General features: G+C 28.4%; 8 protein-coding genes across 8 annotated transcripts, besides 1 other annotated feature; 4 read left to right on the top strand and 4 right to left on the bottom strand.

Moving 5' to 3' along the window:
* Nucleotides 1-1,061: 1,061 nt before the first annotated feature.
* Nucleotides 1,062-1,475, top strand: TVAGG3_0696790 (uncharacterized protein; the record flags this gene model as incomplete). Its single annotated transcript, XM_001329165.1, has 1 exon — nt 1,062-1,475. The coding sequence occupies one exon, from the start codon at nt 1,062-1,064 to the stop codon at nt 1,473-1,475; it is 414 nt and encodes a 137-aa protein (XP_001329200.1).
* Nucleotides 1,476-2,749: 1,274 nt separating this feature from the next.
* Nucleotides 2,750-3,526, top strand: TVAGG3_0696780 (ZGC:162945 family; the record flags this gene model as incomplete). The annotated part of the gene is made up of 1 exon (XM_001329166.1): nt 2,750-3,526. The coding sequence occupies one exon, from the start codon at nt 2,750-2,752 to the stop codon at nt 3,524-3,526; it is 777 nt and encodes a 258-aa protein (XP_001329201.1).
* A 185-nt stretch (nt 3,527-3,711) lies between these two features.
* On the top strand, nt 3,712-4,581 carry TVAGG3_0696770 (cysteine proteinases family; the record flags this gene model as incomplete). The annotated part of the gene is made up of 1 exon (XM_001329167.1): nt 3,712-4,581. One exon carries the CDS (start codon nt 3,712-3,714, stop codon nt 4,579-4,581), a length of 870 nt encoding a protein of 289 aa, XP_001329202.1.
* A 1,246-nt stretch (nt 4,582-5,827) lies between these two features.
* On the bottom strand, nt 5,828-6,619 carry TVAGG3_0696760 (glycoprotein 38 family; the record flags this gene model as incomplete). Its single annotated transcript, XM_001329168.1, has 1 exon — nt 5,828-6,619. One exon carries the CDS (start codon nt 6,617-6,619, stop codon nt 5,828-5,830), a length of 792 nt encoding a protein of 263 aa, XP_001329203.1.
* A 768-nt stretch (nt 6,620-7,387) lies between these two features.
* TVAGG3_0696750 (glycoprotein 38 family) lies at nt 7,388-10,436 on the bottom strand (the record flags this gene model as incomplete). Its single annotated transcript, XM_001329169.2, has 1 exon — nt 7,388-9,865. One exon carries the CDS (start codon nt 9,863-9,865, stop codon nt 7,388-7,390), a length of 2,478 nt encoding a protein of 825 aa, XP_001329204.1.
* A 2,853-nt stretch (nt 10,437-13,289) lies between these two features.
* On the bottom strand, nt 13,290-13,640 carry TVAGG3_0696740 (glycoprotein 38 family; the record flags this gene model as incomplete). Its single annotated transcript, XM_001329170.1, has 1 exon — nt 13,290-13,640. The coding sequence occupies one exon, from the start codon at nt 13,638-13,640 to the stop codon at nt 13,290-13,292; it is 351 nt and encodes a 116-aa protein (XP_001329205.1).
* A 435-nt stretch (nt 13,641-14,075) lies between these two features.
* TVAGG3_0696730 (uncharacterized protein) lies at nt 14,076-14,882 on the bottom strand (the record flags this gene model as incomplete). The annotated part of the gene is made up of 1 exon (XM_001329171.1): nt 14,076-14,882. The coding sequence occupies one exon, from the start codon at nt 14,880-14,882 to the stop codon at nt 14,076-14,078; it is 807 nt and encodes a 268-aa protein (XP_001329206.1).
* A 2,213-nt stretch (nt 14,883-17,095) lies between these two features.
* Nucleotides 17,096-18,136: a mobile genetic element.
* A 2,810-nt stretch (nt 18,137-20,946) lies between these two features.
* On the top strand, nt 20,947-22,500 carry TVAGG3_0696710 (uncharacterized protein; the record flags this gene model as incomplete). The annotated part of the gene is made up of 1 exon (XM_001329173.1): nt 20,947-22,500. The coding sequence occupies one exon, from the start codon at nt 20,947-20,949 to the stop codon at nt 22,498-22,500; it is 1,554 nt and encodes a 517-aa protein (XP_001329208.1).
* Nucleotides 22,501-23,837: the final 1,337 nt, after the last annotated feature.

The following is a 23,837-nucleotide window of genomic DNA, read 5'->3' as shown; positions in this document are numbered from 1 at the left end:
ATGTCTAATTATGTATTACTAGGCTGCATGAAATCACACAGTTTTTAACAAAATTCAACAATGCCAAAATATTTGGGCGAAATATATTAATATAAATTTGATATAGTAATTTTTTAGAAGGCAATAAAATTATATAATAGAAGAAATGATATGCAATTGGAGAATTTTCTGTTTTGGGAAATAATGATAAGCGATAGGATTCAAGAACGAGGGATTTAAATTTAAAGAATATAGTATATAACAAATGCACATAGTCAAGCCGAGAATTTGAAAATTTGAAATCAATTTAAATCGAATAATGCATTAAAATTTCAGATTTTATTATTTTTAAACATACTAACTAATATTAAGATAAATTCTAAATTTTATTAAAAGATTAAAGATAAAATAAACTTGTCACTTTTGAAATTCAAAAGTTTTTAATCGGTAAAAAGAATAACAAAATACAATTTAATAAATTATCATAATTTAGAATTATTGTCAATTTTCGGTTTTATCGACAACAATAAAAAACTACTTCAATATCTACTTATAACTTTATTTTATCATATTAAATCAAATTTTAAACCAACTCATTCAAAAATGACTATCATTTTGATTTATTTTATATGTTAATATATATCTTATATATTGATTAATAGTGATTCTTGAATTTTATTCTTTATTCTAACGTGCATAACTGCAAATTCATCAAAACTGCTCATTCAAGTATTAGTTTTATGAGCTGAAATATTATTTGATCTCTTCTTTTTTTCACACCTTATTGAATTTCTCATTTTTATTTTTTCAATGTCAAAACTTCTCTATTGTAAAACATTTCAATTAATAATTTTATGGAAACTTAATCATTATTATATATCCATCATATTTCCCATCTTTGAAATTCTTCACAAAAAATCAATTTTTTAAATTAATCTCCACATATATAATCCTCAACATTATATATTTAACCTTGTTTCACAAATTATTTTAAGGCCCCACAAACTTCACAAAGCATTTGAGAATAGAAAGATTTTTTCTGAAGAATATAAAAGTTTCTAAATTTCTCATAATTTCGATTCATGAACAGATTCCCACGCGACAACAGCTTCGAAGAATCTACAGATAATGATAATCTCTTACTTGAATTATATATGGAAGACAAAAAAGCTTATATTAGAGCACTTAATCAAAATCTCCCAGTTTTCGAAATCGAGGGCGAATATACAGATGAAACAGTTAGGAAATACATGTCCTGTATTGACGAGCGCCGTCTTGGAAAAGAAATCTTGGATCCTTTCGCTGGTTTCACATCTGTTGATAACATGAACAAACTTAAGTGCGATATTTTTGATAACAGAGAAGGTCAGACAAAGGAGACGTCAGTTAGTCTATACAGAAACCCATATGCTCATTACAACTGGCTCCAAACACAAGCCATTGCGATTGACAAGCTCTGGGATAATCGTAGAGCGTATGTTAGTACTTCTTTCTAAACATGTTTTATTATTGTTTTTTTTTATTACACTCGACTATTTTTTTATTGATCTTAGTAATTTTACGAGCTTTATGTTGAAATTCGCGAGAAGCTCATGATTTAATTTTGTAAGTTGGAATGCAACTTTATTTTTCAATCTTATTGATAAAAAGAAAATGTTGGAATACGATAAAAATTTAAGAACAGAACTACCAATTTTACTCAATTATATTGCATGATGAAAGCTGCTAGTCATTTTTCGGTGTTTAGCAGACTTTCATATGTAATTCTGGTAGAACCTTTTTAATTTTATCGATAAAATTCTTCAACATTTCTTTATTTTGCTGTAGAGACGCCATATTAACTAATACTATTAATATTTTTAGTAGATGGATCGATAACTGTCAGTATTTCAGTCTTTTCTTTTGGAAAATTAGTAATCTATAGAAAAGTGAGAAAAAGCTACATTGTAATCTATAAGACACCCTATTTATAGATCAAAATGAAGAATTCGTATCCTTTTATATAAAAATAAATAATGAATTTTGTAATTTTTCGAAAAGAAATAGAAATTTCTTATTTTTTAGATGTCAAATGCACTAAATATTAGTCATTCTCATGTTACCAACATTCTGAAGTTACAACGTAATGAATAGAGCTTACAAAAGATGGAAATAAATATTTTTTTTCCAAACCGATTTGATATCACCTAGTGAATGAAATTGTTATCCTGTTTTGGATATATAGGCATTCTATATGAAAACCAATAATTTCAATGAGATTGATTGACAACAAAAATTTTTGAAATGGGAATTTCTCGCATATGTTCGTACATGAGCAAATACTATACCTTTTGCGAATAAAGAATTTTTTCATAAAAAATTTTTTTAGGAATTAGCATATCGGCGTTTTGCGACATTGCCAAACGCCAGATTTTAACCCGACATATGAGCATAAGCTCGTATATTGGAATAAACTCGACTTATTCCATATTAAAGTTATTATAATAATAAGGCACTTAATGTGCAAATCTAATTGAATTAGAAAATGCACATTAAGTGCCTTTTATTGGAATATGTAATACCATATATAGAATATGAAATATGATTAAATTGTATGAAAGATTTTAAACGTTTTTGAATTCTTCACAGTTTCTTAATTTCAAGTTTAAAATGATATATATTAGGATATCTAGATATGATTAAATTGATTGGGTTTCATTATTTATTAATTTTGAACTCTATTTCAAATTTGATAAGATTTTTATATCTTTTAATCACTTCATTTATCAACATGGATGAACCATGCGATGAAGATATCATCACCAAGATAAAAAAATCCAGAAGGGCGAACATTGTTGTTACTGTTACACCTGAGAATTCTGACACAGATGAAGAGCCATTAAATGAAGAAGAGGCAAAAGAGATGACATTGACCAATCCAATGCCCAGGTTCTCGATTTCAATATTCATCAGGATGCATCCAAAGCTCCAGCTCCGATCATTGTGCAACTTCACATATGAACAGTTGGAATACCTCGCTGACATTATTGAATCCAACTGTGGAAGGGCCAGAAGAGGAAGGAAGGTCAAATTTTCAACAATCGAGTCTCTCTTCCTCACGCTCACATATTACTGCACATACTTGCCCTATTCAGCATTATGTCCGTTGCTACATATTTCCCAGTCATGCTATTCCAAATTAGTTACAAGAACTACCAATGTTGCATTTCCAATCTTTGCGAGCTATTTTCTTCCCAATCACTGTCCACCGTTGACTTCAATGAAGAACAAATTTACAAACTTCCCTGATGCTGTTGCAGCTGTAGACAGCACTACAATTCCTTTCAACATTCCTTCGGTAAAGGAAGAGAGGCTTTATAGTTGGGATGAAAAAAACCACTGCATTGGTATTAAGCTCCAAGTCCTCGTGTCACCAGATGGAAAAGCCATACATCAAATCGTTGAGTTTATGGCTGCAGTCCATGACAAGAAGATTTTCGATTTGTCAAAAGTCTCGGATTTTTTGACAGTAAAGCGAGGATTTGATGATTACCAATATCCTGCATGAAAAATGGTTTTCGAGGTGAGCACACATCACTTCCTCTGATCATATCAGGTTTAGTCAGTTTGACAAATTATAACATTGATGGATCACCCCTGAATGATAATGAAGAGTTACTCCTTTTCGAAGATTTTACACCAACAAAGGTTCTTCCTTCAAGCGATACCGTCGCTGCTGTTGTTGCACCCTCCATGAAACCATCAAAGCGGAACATCATTGCTGTCGCTCATCAAGCTGTCGATATCATACAGTCATCACAAGAGGCGAACTACCTTTACCCAATTAAAGGTGGTATTGTTGGTCTTCATAATATGGGAAATACGTGTCATTTGAACGTATGTTTACAGGTTCTGTTCTACATATCCGAAGTGAGAACAGAAGTTTTGAAGGTTGCCAATCAGTCCTCTCCCATCGTAACAGAGATGTCAAGTATCTTTACAAATTTGAATTCATTGAAGTCCAAAGGATTAGTCTTCGTTCCCCATGAACTTGCCACATTACTTGGTAACTCAACATATGAGGCACAAGATTGTGATGACACGATGACAAGATTGATCACAGATCTCGCAGAGCAAATACCAGGAATCGGTCAACTCTTCCGAATCACTTACCGTGATAGTGCCAACGAACAAACAAATTGCTACTCGATTCACACCAGAATTAGAGAACCAGATCTCGATCATGCCATTCAATATCATTTGTCAACTACAAGGAACACATCATGGCCACAATTCTTGACTTTCGACATTCAGAGAGAGTGGCAGAATGATTCGATTCATCAAGTCATCTTTGACTTCCCGAAAAAGTTGACACTCCCAACAGTCGAAAGGCAAAGATATCAATTGATTGCAATTGTTGCCTATTGCAATTTTCATTACGTGGTCTTTTTGCAAAAAAGTGCATATTGGATCATGATCAATGATGAAGTCGCATACTCTGTTCCATCAACAGATATCAATGCATTGAAGGGATGCTCAACTGCTGAGATGCCACTTTTATGGTACAAGACTCTCGAACACAAATGGCTCGCAAAGATGCTCATTTATCGAATGGTTCAATGAAGAAAATCCATAACATTCTCCTAAGATTTTTTTTAATTTATCTCAATTAAAAATTTTATTATTACCTAAATTAATTTTGTAAACTATTTTTGAATAGTTTACAATTTATCCTAATGGGACCCATATGCGGGTTCAATTTCTGGTTTATCATCTAGATATATTATGAAAGCCACTCAAAAGGTGATTGATTTTAGGATGTTCTTAGAAGATTTTTCGTTCATTTATATTAATTTTGTATTCCCGATTTACATTCACTAGCAAATCAATGCATTTCACACTTTAAATGACAACTAAATTCTAAGACATTGCTAGAACTGCAATTTCCATAAAAAGTTTTAGTGTAAATTGCTTAAATAAATAATTATTTTCATTATTTTTCTCCAACAAGCTTGAAAATCAAACGAAAACTTTACAAAATACTTATTTACTCATTTGTAAATATAAATTTCTAACAATTTTTATCCTGAATTTAACATAATACTGTATTTCTAAAATTTGCACTAGTTCATTCCTAATTGATGCTCGGATTTCAGTATTCCATATGTGGTATTACATATTCCAATAAAAGGCACTTAATGTGCATTTTCTAATTCAATTAGATTTGCACATTAAGTGCCTTATTATTATAATAACTTTAATATGGAATAAGTCGAGTTTATTCCAATATACGAGCTTATGCTCATATGTCGGGTTAAAATCTGGCGTTTGGCAATGTCGCAAAACGCCGATATGCTAATTCCTAAAAAAATTTTTTTATGAAAAAATTCTTTATTCGCAAAAGGTATAGTATTTGCTCATGTACGAACATATGCGAGAAATTCCCATTTTATTAATCTTATCAAAATAGTAAAAGATTTCTAATATTTTAACCATTTTCGAATCAAATTATGTTATTTCAAAACATTGAATCTGAATACTCAACTAATTGTTGTTCTCTTAATAGTCTAGGCTGAGGAGTTACTCATTTTGATTAATCATAACCGCGCAATCAATATTGAGTACTTGATGAAAACATTTGATAAGACATCATCCTGCTTAATTCAATTATTAGTTTTCATGAAAAATGCAAAAATTGAAATCCAAAGTTATTAAAAGATTTATATATATATAAATTTCCATCTCAAAAATTATCTAATACACCGTCTCAATTTTACTTATCTTCATTCAAAGAGTAATAAAAATAGATGTCAATACTTAGATTAATAAAAAAATTTTTTTTAATTCGATATTGAGTTTAAATTTTTTTTTAAACTCCAACTGCATCATCCATTGATGCATCTTCGTGTACTTGGTCATCATTTGAATCTTTTTCTTCTGAAGCTTTCTTCTTCTTCAATACAAAGAAAACAACAACACAGACAATTGCAATGACGATCAAAACACCAATCACTGCTCCAGCAATCTTTCCTCCATTTCCACCACCTGTTTTTGCATCACTTCCATCTTCTTTACCATTGGTGGTTTCAGTTGGATTTGATCCTGGTTTAGGATCTGTTTTTCCTGGATTTGGATTTGGTGCTGGATTTGAATTATCAGGTTCAGATGCAAATTTATGAGTGCCAACTTTTGAGTTAATTATCATTGTTTCTTTATCTGAAGATGATTGAGTTTGGAAATTCCGATTAAATTCATATGTTGAATCTTCACATTTGAATGTAATAATTCTGAAATTTCTGTAAAAAGATAAAGATTTCCTCGAATATACAGTATCACCATCAATATTATAATATTTAATACTTAGTTTATAAGGATTATAATCACTATATGAAAAACTACTAAATTCTCCATTTCCATCAAAAGTAGTGGCAACAAGTACAAGTGATTTTGTAGGATCTAATTTATATTGTGAATCACTTGTTGTTCCAATAGTTAAATTTGCATTACCAGTAATGTACAAATAATCATCTGCTTTGAATTCAGATAAATCAAAGATAATTGCTGTTATTTCTTCATTTCCGGTGCAATATAATTTTCCATCTTCGGTGAAATCAAATGCGGCAACATTTTTCTTCAGTAATGTATAATTCTTGTCTCCCATTTCTGCTTTAACCTGAACAGAACTTGACCCAGGCTGTAGCAAAACTTTATGCCCTTTAGTTATTTTGTATATAGCATCTTTGAGTTGATATTTTTTATAATATAATTTAATGATTGGAATATAATAATTGATAACTTTTGTTTTGATTGCAATTCTGTTACCTAACTATTTTACTTTGATTGTCAAATTAAATTCCGAAGGTTGTAAATCTGCGTAAATTTTGAATTCTTTATCTGTATAACTTAAATAAGAATCAGTCACTGATTCGAATTGACTATTTTCTATTGGCCCAATTGCATAATAAGTATAATAGCCAGTATCGAAATCTTTTGACGCCTTCACATTTACAGTGAAAGAAGTATTAGATATTGCAGTAATTTCAAAATCAATTTGAAGGGGTATATCTAAAGCTCTTTCCATTACAACACTTTGATTGAAATCTGAATCATTGACACATTTAATATAAATTATAAAATCGGCTTCTTCAGAAATTATTAGAAGAGTAAGAGAAAATTCGACTTTTTTCCCTGAAGAAATGTTCATTAGTTTGTACTTGTTGCCATCAGAATAATCTACAAAATAAAATTCGCGTTCTACATACGAATCATAATTTGAATTTGTTGGTGAACATTCAATATTTACCAATTCTCCTTGCAATGTCCTATATTGATTAGTTTCACATCGATAGTCAGAATATTCTTTAAGTAAATATGATGGCTCTTTAATTATAAATCTTCCAAATTTGTCAATAAACTTGAATTGGATATTTTACAATTGTTGCACATTAACTGTTACGGTAAATGCATTATAAGTATCACCATATCTATTGATTTGTTTTAATGGAGATATTGAAATTACATCTTGAAATTCACTATTAATTGCACGATCATTATATTGGACTTTCATTGATTGGTAGTCACAAATATAATCCAAGTAGAATTCAAATTGTGCTAATGAATTTTTTTCAAAATATGGATAATTTGAAGGAATTTTTATTTTAGGTGCCGATGCAATCTTTATATCAGTTATATCGGAGTATTTGATGACCGTGTTATCATTGGAAGTAATCATTGCAAATGAAATTGATGTTTTCTCCTCTTTTTGCTCAGGAATTTTGACATAAACATTGAATTCGTTTTCATTTCCAATTGGTTCTATACGAATATCGATATTAAATTGTGAATAACTTGAACTTGAAACATATGTACCGATTTTTGCTTTATAGTAAACAGGATTTGATTCAATGTTATCGATATTGCATTTGAACATTTGTTCACTGTTATCAGGTATCATATCTTGTGTCTTACGGCATGATATTGAACTTTCTGTAACTTGTCTTCCTTGTGTGATTGTTACAGGAATTGTGAAGAGTGATGATTCTTGACCAGTTGGATCTACTATTTTAACTAATAAATTCTTCTGCCCAAGTTCAATATTGTTTGCAATTGGGATCAAAATTGTGAAATTATTTTCAGTGCTGGGGACTTTTATTGGTTTATTGGTATCAGTAATTGTAGGATTTGACATTATATTAGTATCTTGATTAACGAATTGGAATTTTATTGTTGAATCTTCCATTGCAACTGCCTTTATTCTCTTAATATTCAATACCATTCTAGAATTCGTTGTGTATTCATGTGTAGTGCTTGAGTCCGTAATTGATTCAATATTTGGAGGTGTCAAAATTAAAAAATCGGCTGTTTTATGAACTGCAATGACATCATTAACAATTAAAACAAATGTTAGTTTTGTTGGAAATGGTTCATCTGTATTGTATGTGATCTTATTTCCAAAATCAAATGAAATTTCGTTTTTACCTTCTCTTGAGTCAATTTCAAAATTATATGATGAAATTGTTGAATCATATTCACCAAATTTTGCAACTGTTTTCACTTCATGCAGTCTATTGAGGTTTGAATGAATATATATGTCTCCACCAATAATACCTGATACTGGCAAGTAGTGATTAATATTGATATTCATTTCCATGTATCTAAGCATAATTTCGATTTCAGCCCGATCAGATTTCTGATCAAAAGTTAAAAAGAATCGTTGAAATGAACCGTAAGATACTTCTACGTTAATAGAGAACTTGAATTTTTGGCTTTCACCCGGGATTTCAGTTAATGTGCCTTTAATATCCCTTTTATAAAATTCAATATATTCTTTAATAGTTTGATATTTGAATGTAATTGTTCCGGTCATAACATCTTTTGGTTGCAAAAAGTAATAACCATATGGATCCTTTGGATTATCAATTGTATAACTTTCAATTTCAAATTCCGGAAGAATAGTTAGATTATCGATTTCTGTCTGATTCAAAATTTGAAGATTCTTAGTATCAATCAATACAAATGTAATCTTATGTAAAATGTCAGGCTTTACAACTGGACCATATATATAGTTATCAGCTTCATTAATAGAAACAATCTCCGCAAATTCAGAATACAATGATAGATCCGTTGAGAATTCACCCGCTTTATACATAATTTTAGCAAAAGGCACTGCTGGATAAGCTTCATATTGTAAAAATGTAGTTGTTCTTCTACTCAATACTCGTGAATCTTGTTGTAATTCCACAGATAATTGATTATTACTAATCGATTGCTTTACTAAGATTGAATCTCTTGATTTATATAAATTTGATTTTTTGGTAACTTCATTTATATCTTTATATAGAAACTGAAGGATGATGTAATAATTTCCTTCCTGAATGTTGATTGGAATGTAAAAATACATTTCATTACTTCTAAAAGTGTATAAAAGTGAGTTTTCTTGAAATATATCCTCAGTTTCATTTGGATCTTGAGAAATTGCAATACTGTAACTATTTTCTCCTTTTCCATAATAATGTTGATCAAATATTGTGTTAATTTGAATTTCGTTCCATCTTCCAGCATAATATTCTCTACTGCTAGGATATTCAAATTTTTCTATGGCAGGATTTGACTTAAAGACAACAGATGATACTGCATAATATCTATTATTAGGATCTTTTACTTTTAGATATGTAAATGGTTTTTCATCCGTAACTATGAAAGTTAAAGTGTTTGAATCCGAAATAGTGGCATTATAAATATAATTATTATATCCATATCCAGATCCATAACTCAATGAGACAGAATAGGATTGTTCTGTTATTTCTGTGCATGTTAATGATATTGGCACATGAAATTCAAGCATTGTGTTTACACTTTCGCAATTTATTTCATGAGTTAATGTTGCTAAATAAAGCACCAACATCATCAAAATGATTTTAAATTCAATAATATTCAATATTATTCAATAATATTCAATAACATTCAATTGCTTTCAAAAGCATTTAATACAAATATAATGTTATACGTTTGCCTTCTAAATTTGAAATGACCCCATTTCAAATTTGAATGCAAATATATATAATTTTAATATTACGAGTTTAATTTATTTTTTAAACGAAATTCATCCTTTATATTGTATGAAATAATTTGATAATAATAAAAATTCTGTTACACGTTTTTGTTTTCCTTTTTTGAAATTCTCACCAACATATCAAAAAGAACTCATTTTTGTGTATATTTTTGCATTTCAAACTTTGATTTCATACATTTTTACGAGTCCGTCACAAATTTGTCGCTTCCACCATTTATTCGAGTCAATTTTTAACTATCATTTTTCATACAATATATGATTATTACAAGTATACGTGGCATAGTGGAGCAAAATATAGCTCCACTTACAATTGTAGGTTTTTCCAAAATGGCATTTTTTCCCCTCATCATGAATTGCTAAGAATGGTAATTGCATATCAGACAAAATGCGTGCATATTCACTATGTAAGCACTAATTTTGACATCAATTTGAGAGAAACTCATAGAACAAAATTTTTTTTTGATATATATGACTCAAAATTCTGAAATAACATTCACAATTTGACGAAGTGTGGTATAACTCTGAGGTGCTACCCCCTCTCCCTGCATTTTCTTTCATTGAAAATTCGGTGTTACATTGGTACATTTATTGAGCTCGTATAGATATTTAGAGAATAGATGATATTGATGATGTATTGTACAGGTAATGATGTATAAATTTATTAAGATTATTTAGTTAAACATAATCATCTACTTTTGATATATTGGAGATTTCTAACATGTTTATAGATTTTTGGTTTTTAAGTTGGAGTTACTCATAAAAATAGATAGAGCATGAGAAATATGAAAGCATTTCAATTTTTGATTTTCAATCAACTCATATCTCGACTTTGGCCCTGGTGTGGTGTCGAACAGTTTTAAAATAAAATATTTAAATTTAGAGGCTTTAATAAATAATATATTTATTAACAGAAAGATATTACAAAGAATTCCAATAGATCTATCAATTAGTGGATCTGATTTGATTTATTTGAATTCGGACATTCATCTTCCAATAAATTTATCTTCATTTAAGTTAACAATATCAAGATATTTGCCGAAGCTAGCATATCAATTCCGAATCCCATGAAATTTTCCTAATTTATTTATTTTCGAAATTAGAGAGCTCTAATTATTCACCATAATTGAATGTATTAATAAAAATTTTACTTGTCAACACTTGTGTCGAGAATTTGATTTAATTGTTCTTAAACTTTATCCATATTCACAGTGTAATTTAGATGTTATTATATGTATATACAGAATTAGTTAAAGAAATCCCTATATATAAACAATATTTTATTTGAATTTGATGAATCATATTTTAACCAAAGTTTGATAAAAAATATGACAAAGTTATTTAGAAATATCATTTGTAGAATGGCAACACAATAATATTCGAAAATGAATAATTTCTTTCCTATTTTAGAGGGTCGACGGAGAGATATCCTTAAATTATCACAATACATATGCAATGTCCAAAAAAACAATGAGAGAGAAAAAGTTTGGAAATTGAGTTCATATTATACGGTATTAGACAAAGAGATTATTGAAATAATTGAGATATACTAATTTTTGAAAATGTTAATATCATGAACAATAAGTATACTATTTAAATTGTGAAATAATTTCAGCTCAAAATTTTGCAAATCGAATCCTTAGCTGTTATATAATGGTAATGAACGCATGTAGTTGGAGCCATTAATTATGTTGAAATAGAAATCCTAACTTAGCATTTTGAGATCATGATCTAATCACTTCATTCTAATTAATATTTTGTATATTAGATATAATAAATAGAAGGTAATCATTGTATTTGAAGGTATAATCTTATGAAGTTGATTTGATGGAGATATGAAATTGAAGGTATAACAAATTAGAGTTCAAAAGAAACAGTATGAGTGGAAATATACATCACTATATGTACTGATAAAATTTCCATTTTAATATTAAAATTCTCCAAATAAATGAAAACAATTAAAGGCAAAAATAATGTTGAAAATAGGCAAGGGGGCTAGTTATGCATCGATTTTTTTTCATTCAATTTTTGTTTTTCGATTTAGTCAATAGTAACAATTTTGAAACTTGTGAATTATCAATGAATATAACGGAAAAACTCATATATAAGAGATTAAACTGTTGAAAGACCATTAAGGCTTGAAATCACTTCAATCATTTTAGAATTTGAATAATAATATTGAAGTATCAGTAAGTTATTGCTAACAATATATAATATTATTGGAGTATGTTTATATTAGAAAAAGCTATATTGATATGAAATTCGTTTTGTATGATGTAATTATTTATAGATTTCTCTAAAATATATGAGTAAAGCAAAACTTAAAGGTGTTTAAATCAAAATAAGACTGAGCATTTGATTGTATTTCAGACTAAGATAAAAAAAAATCAAATCTGAATTTGAAAATATGGTATTTACAAAGTTCTTAATAATACGTTATAACATAGTTAACAATGGGTATGTTTTGCAAGCTATAAAATGAGAATATATGGTATCATTTATCAAATTCTGGATTTATCAGTAAATTGGCATGCTTTAACTATCAGATATCTGAATAATATTGTTAATGTGGACATTTTTCTGGTGTATGCTGCAATTGAACAAAAATTTACAAATTTGAAAAATTCACCTCAAGAAATAAGTGTCTGAAAAATTAAAGCTTATATTGAGCAATATCATAAAGATCATCTTTTTGACCCAACATGATATTGAAATCTTTTGACAAGATCTGGAAATGTTTGGTTCGAAAAGGACTTTCTGATAGGACATAATATTAATCTTCCAAATAAAGCATTCGTGTGATATGACTTTGCTCAGATGATTTATAGATGACTCGAACTCCATGCAACAAAAAATGTGAAATGAAAAAGTAAATTCGAGTGCATTTCTTACGGCTTTATTGTTCAACCATTGATGTTCTCATATAAAGGAATAATAATTTCTTTCATTTTAGACAGCATATCATTCATCTTTCAACATTTTTGTCGTGCCTCGGACGGCTTTGTCGTACCTTCGCCACCTTTTAATTTTGATTTAGGAAATTCATAAAACCTTGATAAGCATAAATGATAAGGTATCAATCTGCTTCATTTCATTAAGGAGTTTTTAGAAAAATTGCAAAGATTGAAGTTCAAAATTATTGAAACATACCAATGTAAAATACCATTCATTAGATTCTCACAGTATATTTAAAAATCAGATGTCAAAAGTTAGATTAATAATTTTTTTTATTTCGTTATTGAGTTTAAATTTTTTTAATATTTTAAACTTTGGCTGCATCATCTCTTGATGCATCTTCATGTACTTGGTCATCATTTGAATCTTTTTCTTCTGAAGCTTTCTTCTTCTTCAATACAAAGAAAACAACAACACAGACAATTGCAATGACGATCAAAACACCAATCACTGCTCCAGCAATCTTTCCTCCATTTCCACCACCTGTTTTTGCATCACTTCCATCTTCTTTACCATTGGTGGTTTCAGTTGGATTTGATCCTGGTTTAGGATCTGTTTTTCCTGGATCTGTTTTTCCTGAATCAGGTTCAGATGCAAATTTGTGAGTGCCAACTTGTGAGTTAATTATCATTGCTTCTTTATCTGTAGACGATGTCATTTCATATGTAACAGTAAATTTATATGTTGGATCTTTGCATTTCCATGTTATTACTTGGAAATTAGCGTTAGAATTTAAAAGCTTCCTCTTCGAGGGAGCGTATACACTTCCATCAATTTTGTATTGATGCGATTCGATTTTACTCAAAAACTCAGCTGCATCTAACGATTCATCGTATTTTAAACCTCTCACTAAATCTCCTTTTCCATCAAAAGTAGTAAGAACTAGGGCGAGTGTTTTTGTAGGATCGAGTTTATATTGTGAATCACTTGCTGTTCCAAAGGATAATTTTGCATTGCCAGTGAGATAAATATAATCATCTGCTTCGAATTTAGATGAATCAAAGACAATTGCTGTTACTTCTTCATTTCCGGAGTGATATAATTTTCCAGCTTCGGTGAAATCAAATGCGGCAACATTATTCTTCAGTAATGTCTAATTCTTGCCTCCCATTTCTGCTTTAACCTGAGCAGAAGTTGATCCATATTGTAGCAAAACTTTATATTCTTTAGTGGCAGTGTATACTTTATCTTTGAGTTGATTCTTTCCAATTGATAATTCATAGATTGGATCGATTGGATCACCAATAGTAATTGTTTTGCTTGCATATTTGCCATCGAGATATTTTACTCTGATTGTCAAGGTAAAATCTGATGGGAATTGTTCATTAATTACAAAATCCTTCGTTACATAACTGGTAGTATCAGAAAATTTTTTGTATGTTAAAGTTTCAGATGGTCCAATTGCATATTGAGTTTCTTGATAGTCACTACCTAAATCTTCTGATAATGTCACATGTACATTAGCAGATGAGTCTGTTTGATCAGTGATTTGGAAATCAACTGTAATGGGAGGTCTCATTGAACTCTTCAGTGGTATTTCTTGATTAGCAGCTGGATCTTGGTCACATTGAATCAAAATTTTAAGTGGAGCATTTTGAGAAATTACTGGAAGATCAAATTCTCTCATATCCAAGTTGCTAGAATGAGAAGTTGCTAAGAGAACATGATTGTTGTTATCCGCATAATTTACAAAATACAATTTGCGTTCAATATATCCATTAAGTAAATCTTCATAACTACTAGCGTGTTGATTACATAAAATGTTTACTTTATCTCCTTGAATTGCACTACCAGGTTCAACATAACAACCAAATGTAACATAATTCTGTATATTAATATCACGTTCAATGAGAATAAATCTGTCAAATTTGTCAATAAACTTGAATTCAACTCTAGTCATTTGTTGCACGTCAAATTTAACATTAAAGGTTTCGGTATTTGAAGCACTTCCCATCCAATCAGATATTGAAATTACATCTTGAAATTCACTATTGCTTCCAGATTCTCTGTATTGAACTTTCATCGAATCTGTTTCACAAATATAAACTAGTTGGAATTTAGCCTTAGCTTGGCCATATTTTTCAGTTTTAGGTGCTGAACCATATACTTCAATTTTAGGTGCTGGAGCAATCTTTATAGTTACTTCACTTTTGGAGACTATAGCGTTATCATTGGTACTAATCATTGCAAATGTGATTGAATTTTGCTCCTCAGCTAGCTCAGGAATTGAGACCTTTGCATTGAATCCATTTTCATTTCCATTTGGTGTTGCCTGGACATCGAGATCAAATTGTTGATAATCAGAAGCTTCATCACGTGTACCGAATTTTGCTTTAAAGTAAACATTATCTGGCCCAAAGTCACCGTAATTGCAGGTGAACGTTTGTTCACTTTTATCAGGTATAATTTCTTGTGGCTTTAAGCATAATATTGGCCTTTCTGTAAGACGTCTTCCTTGTGTAGTTATTCCATTATATTCTATAGCTTGTCGGGTTAATTTTACCAACAAGAGCAGTAACATCACTAAAAATATTAAATTTTTGAGAATATTCAATTCGTATTCAATTTAAATATTGAACAATGATGATCGGAGGTAATACTTATACATATATATCTGTGATTGTGAATATCTTAAAAATTATATGCAATTCAATTTTGTCTTACGATTGTTAATAGCTTTTTGATATGTTTATAATTACAAGATAAACTGTAGTGTTACAAATTCTATACTTAAAAATTACCAGCTAGGAAAGAATCCATGTGAGCAAAATTTCTGACATGTAAAAAAAACTTTGAAAACGATTGGCCCTCTCTATTTCCACTCAGACCAGTTCAACATATGCGACACTATTAATAGTAAAACTACTTCAGGCGAAAAAAAATTGTACGTTATATAATTGAGACCAACGTCGGCTTATAGAAAAAAGCCTACAAAAATATGTAAAGCATAATAGAACATTAAATTCAAATTCAAAAATTATGAAATATCACAAATCCGCGGCTCGTTTTTATTCACAGTTTTTGAAATATTAATGAACATATCAATAATACACCAGCGTTATGCTCATTGGTACATTTAAAATTTTAATTTCATATATCCTGACGACCCATTATTTTTTTTACAACAATATTTTTGTCGTTTCAAATTTCGAATACAAGATCTTTTAAACTTCAAATCCGGGCATTTTATTTGCTGTAATGATTTTGCAAATGTAAACAATTTACAAATGTAATTTGTTAAAGTTGCTTTTCGTGGGACTTTCTCAAAAATTTGAAATTCCCATCTTTTATACAAATTTCTGACAATTCGTGTGAATTATCATTTAAAATCAACCTTAAACAAAAGAATTTGATGTGCGAAAAATATCAATATTGAAATTCTTATTAACACATTACCATCTGCTCAAAAAATCCTAAGGAATGAAACTTCTTATAAGAAAACTTGACTTAATTTGTATTCTCCAAAATAAGTTTATTTTACATAATAATATCGATATAATTTTGGTTGTCAACGCATGCAGAATTGAATATCATTGATGCTGGATAACCATTATTATAACAAAATTACCAGTAAAAGTCTTTTATTTACTCATCTCTGGCTTGAAAAATGCAAAAAATGAGTTTTCATAAGTATTTTGTTACTTCAATGAACTTATCATAACATTTTTACACTAGAATCGACAGTTTTATTTAAATTAATTAATTTAGAAAAGATATTTTATTTCAAACAAGTATTTTTGGGAAATTGAGCCTAGAAAGGTATTTTTTTGATTTAATTGGTTTGATAATGGCACAAGAAGATGCAATTTGCGACTTTGGAATTTTAGATTTCAAACCAAAAGTATTTTTTGAGTTTTGGCAATATGGCATGTTGATTATATCTTCTGTTGTTGGCCTTTTATTTGGATCAACAGTTAAACATGCTTTGATAACATTTCTCAATTCGAGATCTGACACTTTTTCAAAATTGAATTTGTCATTTTTCAAGTTTTCAAAGAAATTCATTTGATCGGATAATTTGAAAGGATAAGTTTTTGTTGCAACCCAATAAATGGAAATTCCCAATGCCCATATGTCAGATTGCATAGGATCATATTTATTTCCTGTTGTTAAGGGTGCACGCGAGAGGATCATGTAAACTTCAGAATTTAGAACCTTATTTTTAGGCATTATCTTGGCTACCTATTTAGGCTCGAAAAGCAAAAAATATCAAAAAATACAACTTGACTCCATTATGACCCTTTCATGGAGGTAGTTTTTATCCGCTAGTATTTTCCCTTTGAATCTCTTTACAATTCGAAATCAAATTCAAACCTCAGTAGAAGAAAGGAAGAATCGACTTACTACGGTTGTAATACGAATAAATACATATATTTAATTATTTTTATTTACATAATAATTGTTTGAAGCTCATATTCCAACAAATTTTTAAATAAAAACATTAAAATGTTGAAAATGTTCATATATTTTAATAGGGTTTTGGCACTTTATTGAGGAATTACTACATACATAGTCGAACTGAACTTGATATTTTGAAATTTAAATTATTTATCAAAATTAAAATTTTACTTGAAATTTATAATTATTTAGTCATATTTTGCATAATTCTAAGTAGATTTTGTAAAAAATCAAGAAAGAAAAATTTTAACGTGCTTTATTTTTTCTTTTTTATAATAATACATATTATTATATAATTAACATATTCATAATGTTTCACCCTTTCAAAAATATAATCCTCCTCCTCTCAAATAAACGTACATACGGGTGGCCTCTTTTTTCAAAAAATTAAAATTTGAAATTTTGGACTCAAATATTAGAGATTTTTTCAACCTTCAACGATATATGTTGTCTATATCAGACCTCCTTTCTTTTTGATACTTAACATTGTTCCTAAATCTTAGCCGTTAAGGCTGTTCTGAAAATATTTTTTTTTCGAAAAAATTCGAAAAAAATTCTTAAAATTCAAAAATCCCTTAATTCCTGAGGATTTTGGAAAAAAATTTTTACATGAACATGTGTATATTATATGAAGTATATTGATAAGGTAAAAATCAAATTTTATTGCATATTCATCGAGAAAATAAACTAACGAATCCCTCAAAATTGAGAGGGTAATCCTCCTCCTCTCAAATAAACGTACATACGGGTGCACCCTTAACTCAGGCGACATAAAAAATTTTGTTCCTTTGAATTTTTTTATTTCAGATTTATCAGCAATGATTGATGATAAACCGAAATCACTGATTTTGATTCTTCCGTATTGATCTAGTAAAAAGTTTGCTGGTTTAATATCACAATGGGCGATATTTCTCTTGTGACAAGCACCAACTGCTCTAATCATGTCAATTATATATGATTTTATGCATGTTGTTCTTCCACTTAATACTATTGTTTCTAAATTATCTTTGCAAAGTTCCAATAATAAATAAACAAAATCATTAAACCTAAAAATTTGATAAAGATTAACAATTCTAGGATCATAAGTGGATTTTAAACATTGTATTTCTACTTCTCTAAACATATCTTGGGGAATCGCTTTTAAAGCAAAATATGAATTGTATTTTTTGGAATAGACACTATAAACCATACTGAAACCTCCTTTTGCAATTAGATCACCTGGATAAATGCCTTGGGTTTTAAAGTACTTTGCTTCTTCAACATCGAATATCATTTTTGATTTCAATGAATATTCAAAATATAATACACTTTCTCAATCTGATATTCGAAATAGCTTAGCAGTTTATAATCTTTATTTAAGGAAATATCCTAAAATACTTATTATAGATTTTGAGAGCCTTTTGAAAACTTTTGAAATAATATCTCAATCAATAATTAAAGAAATTATCAGTAACATGATAACAAATCATTTCCCCAAGCTTTATTTTTTATCAATATTTACTATCAAATTCAATTTGATTATTTACCGGTTTTGTAAAAGTATTTTTTAAAACTTCCTGACAATAGATCTATTAAGTCAAAGATACAATAAGACAGTGCATTTATTAAAAATCCCCATTTAAAAGATTTTTCAGTTGTTAAAATTATATTTCCAATTGCATTAGTAATATGAAGAAGTAGACATAAATAATTGAATAAGAAATTTGAATAATTATTAATTCAAATTAAATGGCCCAATATAAACATCAATCTTTTCATTTGTCGGCAATTTGAAATAACATTATACTACAAATATATTTTATCTAGACCTGTAAAATGTTAAAAATTGACACGCCCTTATTTCGAACCTGTAAAATGTCTATAAATAAAATATTATCTAGAGCAAGGAAATAAAAAACATAACTAAAATTCAAAGATTATATTTTCCATTAACGTTAAAAAAATCACTCTCAATTTTTTACGGTCATTATTCAAAAAGTGTCAAAAAATTGAATAAATTTGAACGTTGTATAAAAATGAATAATGTTTCAGTAAGAATATTTCCACCGCTAAGCACTTAAAAAATGATGTATAGGTATTTAATATCAGACAAGAATGAGAATAACTACAATTTTTCAAAAATAATTTTTTTTTCATAATTTATTTTTAAAATCTTATTGGTTTATAAATGAAATAAAATATTTCCTTATGCAGTATTTATAAATCCACCCAAAATGGAAAATAATTTAAAATACAAAGAATTTCAATATTATTGGGTAATACTATCTAAATAAATCTCATTTATTAGAGTATTAAATGCGAATGATGCAAATGCGCATATAAGTTCCATAATCAAAAATTACAAATAATTATTTTTCTTCAATGAAATACAATAATAATGTGGTACAATTAAACTGAAATAAAACCAATTTAGTATAGTATCAAAATTAATAGATTTATCTTACATTTTGATAAATGAAAATTTCAAAATTTAATACCACAAGAATTTAAATTATTCCATATGTGCATTTATATATGTAGATCCATATTCAATCATTAAAATCAATTCTGATCTCAACGAGATTTTAGCGAGGAAAAAAAAGTTCTTTGAAATTGATGACATTGCTCCTGCTTTGCTATTGTAGCATGCAAAGTCAGACAAAGCAAATCCTCAATGATAAAAATTTTCAAAATATAATAGATTTTGCTCGTTTGATCCAAGAAAATAAAACAAATATTAAATTTGAAAATTCGGCAAAAAATACGTCTATTGAGAACATTTCGAATAATATTGCATTATCATTCATTGGCACTCATATAATAATGAAGCATTTCGATAATAACGGAAAATTTTTTAAAATTTATTTATATCCGTCTTTGGAAAACAATTTCGACTTTTATTTGAACGATAATACATCAATTTCATTTGAAAGCCGATGCATAAATAACTTTATTTACAACAGTAAATTCAATTTTTATTTGAAATCAGGATGCAAAGTAAACTTCCTTAAATCATCATGGGATTTATCAAGTTCGTTTATGACAATATACCAAAGCAATGATACAGTTTATAATATTACACGTACAATACTACCAGCAATTATTAAACATTTAAATCCATGTCGATCAATAATTTATTATGACCGTCTTTTATTAAATATGCAGAGTCCTGTATTAAAAGGAGATCTAATTTTTATTCCATTAATACCATCATCAAAAATTCATTTCGAAAAGTTTATAGTTGAAAATGCAAATTTGACATTTAATTCAAATATTTCATATGAATTTACATCTTTAACACTTACTAATTCTACAATTGACTTTAAAGAAAGTAATATTATATGCAAGGATCAGTTATCCATTGATAGTAAATCAGCGCTAAAATGCCACAATTTACAATCTTCAAGAATTTCAATATCCCCACAACAAGATCATGTATTTTTAGAACTATATGATATTAAAGTCAAAAAAAAGCTATTAATTACTTGAAAAAAGATAGTATTACATTTCCGATAATAAAATTTAAAACCGAAAAAGTGTCAAATTTGACAGGAACACAATTTGAGATTATCTCTAAATACCAAGAGATGGAACCATCACATGGATATGATAACGTAACAAGAGAATACAAAATTACATTAAATCCGGTTTTGAAAGGCATTTTTGATGAAATACATTTGTCAGAAAATTTATCAGATATTGATTTTAATAAAAAACAAGCCGTTTACTGTAATTTGTCACTCTTACAAGAAACATTACAAAATACCAGTAATATTAACATTCACTTTAAAATATATATCAAGGATGAATACAAAAAAGTCATCAAAATTACTAATTTTTCAAAGCTAAGACATGTTGTAAACATATATTCGCAATTCAGAAATAGGATTCTTATATCTGATGACTTTTATTTTACAGCATTAACTATTGAAAATGTAGAATTAGTTAATGATAGTAGAATTAATGCGAAGAAATTGGATGTGAGAAACTCTTTTATTCATAAAAATGTGACAATTAAATCAAGCTTTGCATATCTTCGTAACAGTTCGATATTATGCAATATAAAGAAAATCAAAACAACACACTTTTTTACAAACAGTTCTGATGTTCAAATAAACAAAAATGAATTAATAGATTCAAACAATGTCTTAAATAATCCATACTATAGTAATATTTGGGTTACTAACAATGTGACAATTAATTATAAAAGCCCATGCAAAGTATTGAGCTTCAATGTCAAAGGAAATAGTTCATATGTTAACTCTGATATTCAAATCAATAGACTTAACATAACTGTAGAAAAATATCCAATGATTTATCTCAATGTAGATAATTTTCCAAAATTTGCTGATTTTTATGTTCACAAACTATTTATCTATGACAAAACAGAATTTTCCAGAGACACATGTCTAAGACTTTGTTATCGAACTGAAATATATTCAGAAAATAAAAGACTTGTTCAATTCAAATCATTTATATTATATGACACAGGATCATTAAAATCTTCTGAATTAATCCTTAAGACAGATGTTTTTAATGTTTCATCCAAGGATAGTTATATCAAATGTGATATCAATGCAACATGTTTAAGTGTTGATTCGATTTGCTTGACAAATATTAATGAAGTTAAAGGTGTTAAATATATCGATATTCATTATTCATTCTTGAAGATCGGATATCTTCATATCAATAAATTATTAATTGAAGATAAATTACACATCAGATTCTACAATCTTGAAGAATCTGATCAATTCTACAATGATGACGATTGGGACGATTTTATGATTGATTTCATCTGCATCGATTATTTTGATGTTGATCTGAATAATATCAGTAGTGAATTCATCAGTCCTCATTGGGACTTCAACGGTAGTACTCGTTTATTCGAGAGTGAAATCTATTCCCGCAACAACATGACATGTATCAGTATTAAACGACGTAACAATAATCCAAATGAACCAGATGAATCAAATGTCAATCATCTTAAGACAATTCATATTATTCTAATTGTTTTTGGTAGTATTTCTATGCTTCTAATTTGTATTTCGTTGATATTCTATTTTATCAAGATCAAACGCTCCAAAATCAAAAAATTCATCTCAGAAGATTTAATATCTACAACTAGTTTAGTCAGTTTATGATAGTTTTATATAAAGACAAAAATCATTTCGTGAATATGATTTTTTTGTGAATTAATTAATATTATTATCTATTGTTTCGAATAGATTTGGAACATCATATGTTATTATACTGTTAATTTTAAATGGTACTAAAATTTATGATTGATTAAAATATTTTTGTTTCAAATTCAGATTAGAAGTCAAATACCTTCATTGTAAACTATAACTTATTAAATCGCTAGTTCAAAATTGAAATCCAAATCTCAATGAAATTTCCAAATACATTTCGGTAACAGAAAAAAGTGAGAGAAACGTATAGTTACAAAATTTTAGTTTAGTGTTCCTCTTAAAATCAAAATCTGACTGAAAATTTTTGTCCTTAAATTTATGGCCTTACTATTGCTTTGTTGCTGTAGCATACAAAGACCGTTAATGAGAGGAATTTCGGATGGTGAAAATAAGACCGTAGTAGATTTTGGTCGTTTGGTTGAAGAAAATAAAACAAATATTAAATTTGAAATTACGGCAAAAAGTACAATTTTTAAGAACATTTCTAGTAATATTGGAATATCGTTCGTTGGTACTCGTATAATATTGAAGCATTTTGATAATAACGGAAATATTTTTAAAATTTTTTTGAACCCATCACGAAATGACATGTTCACCTTTCATTTGAATGATAATACATCAATATCACTTGAAAACCGTTGCATAAATAACTATATTTACGACTGTCGTTTCACTTTTTATTTGAAATCTAATTGTATTGTCAATTTTCTCAAATCATCATGGTCTAGAGCAGATAGATTCATGAAAATATTTCAATATAGCGATACAATTTTCAATATTTCTGGAACAACATTTCCAGCAAGTTTATATCAAGAAATTCCATGTTGTTCTACATTTTATCATGATCACTCTACATTATCATGTTTAGTAAGTTTCGAAATTAAAGGATCCTTAGTTTTTAAACCGAAGATTACAACAACAAAAATTTCGTTTGTTACTATTTTATTTTCTGATACAATAATGAACTTAAATTCGAGTCTTTCTTATGAATTTGGTACTTTGGCACTTATTAACTCCAGTATTAATTTCCAAGAGAGTAACGTAAAGGTAAAAGGAAATTTGGAATTGGAAAAAATTCTTTTTTGAAGTGTCACATTTTAGATGTCAAAATGGCAGAAATTATTACAAATGAAGATCATAATTATTTAGAGCTTTATGATATTAACGTTTTCAAACTACTTATCACATGCAATGAAGTCGAGTCTACATCATTTCCCATTATTAAATTCATTTCAGGAAAATCTTCAAATTTTTCAGAAAAACAAATATCAATCGCATCTATGGAAATT

The sequence above is a fragment of the Trichomonas vaginalis genome, chromosome III, assembly GCF_026262505.1.
Source record: "Trichomonas vaginalis G3 chromosome III, whole genome shotgun sequence".
NCBI classification, from domain to species: domain Eukaryota; phylum Parabasalia; order Trichomonadida; family Trichomonadidae; genus Trichomonas; species Trichomonas vaginalis.
The sequence above is the reverse complement of the archived record's forward strand: the minus strand, read 5'-3'. Positions and strand labels throughout refer to the sequence as shown.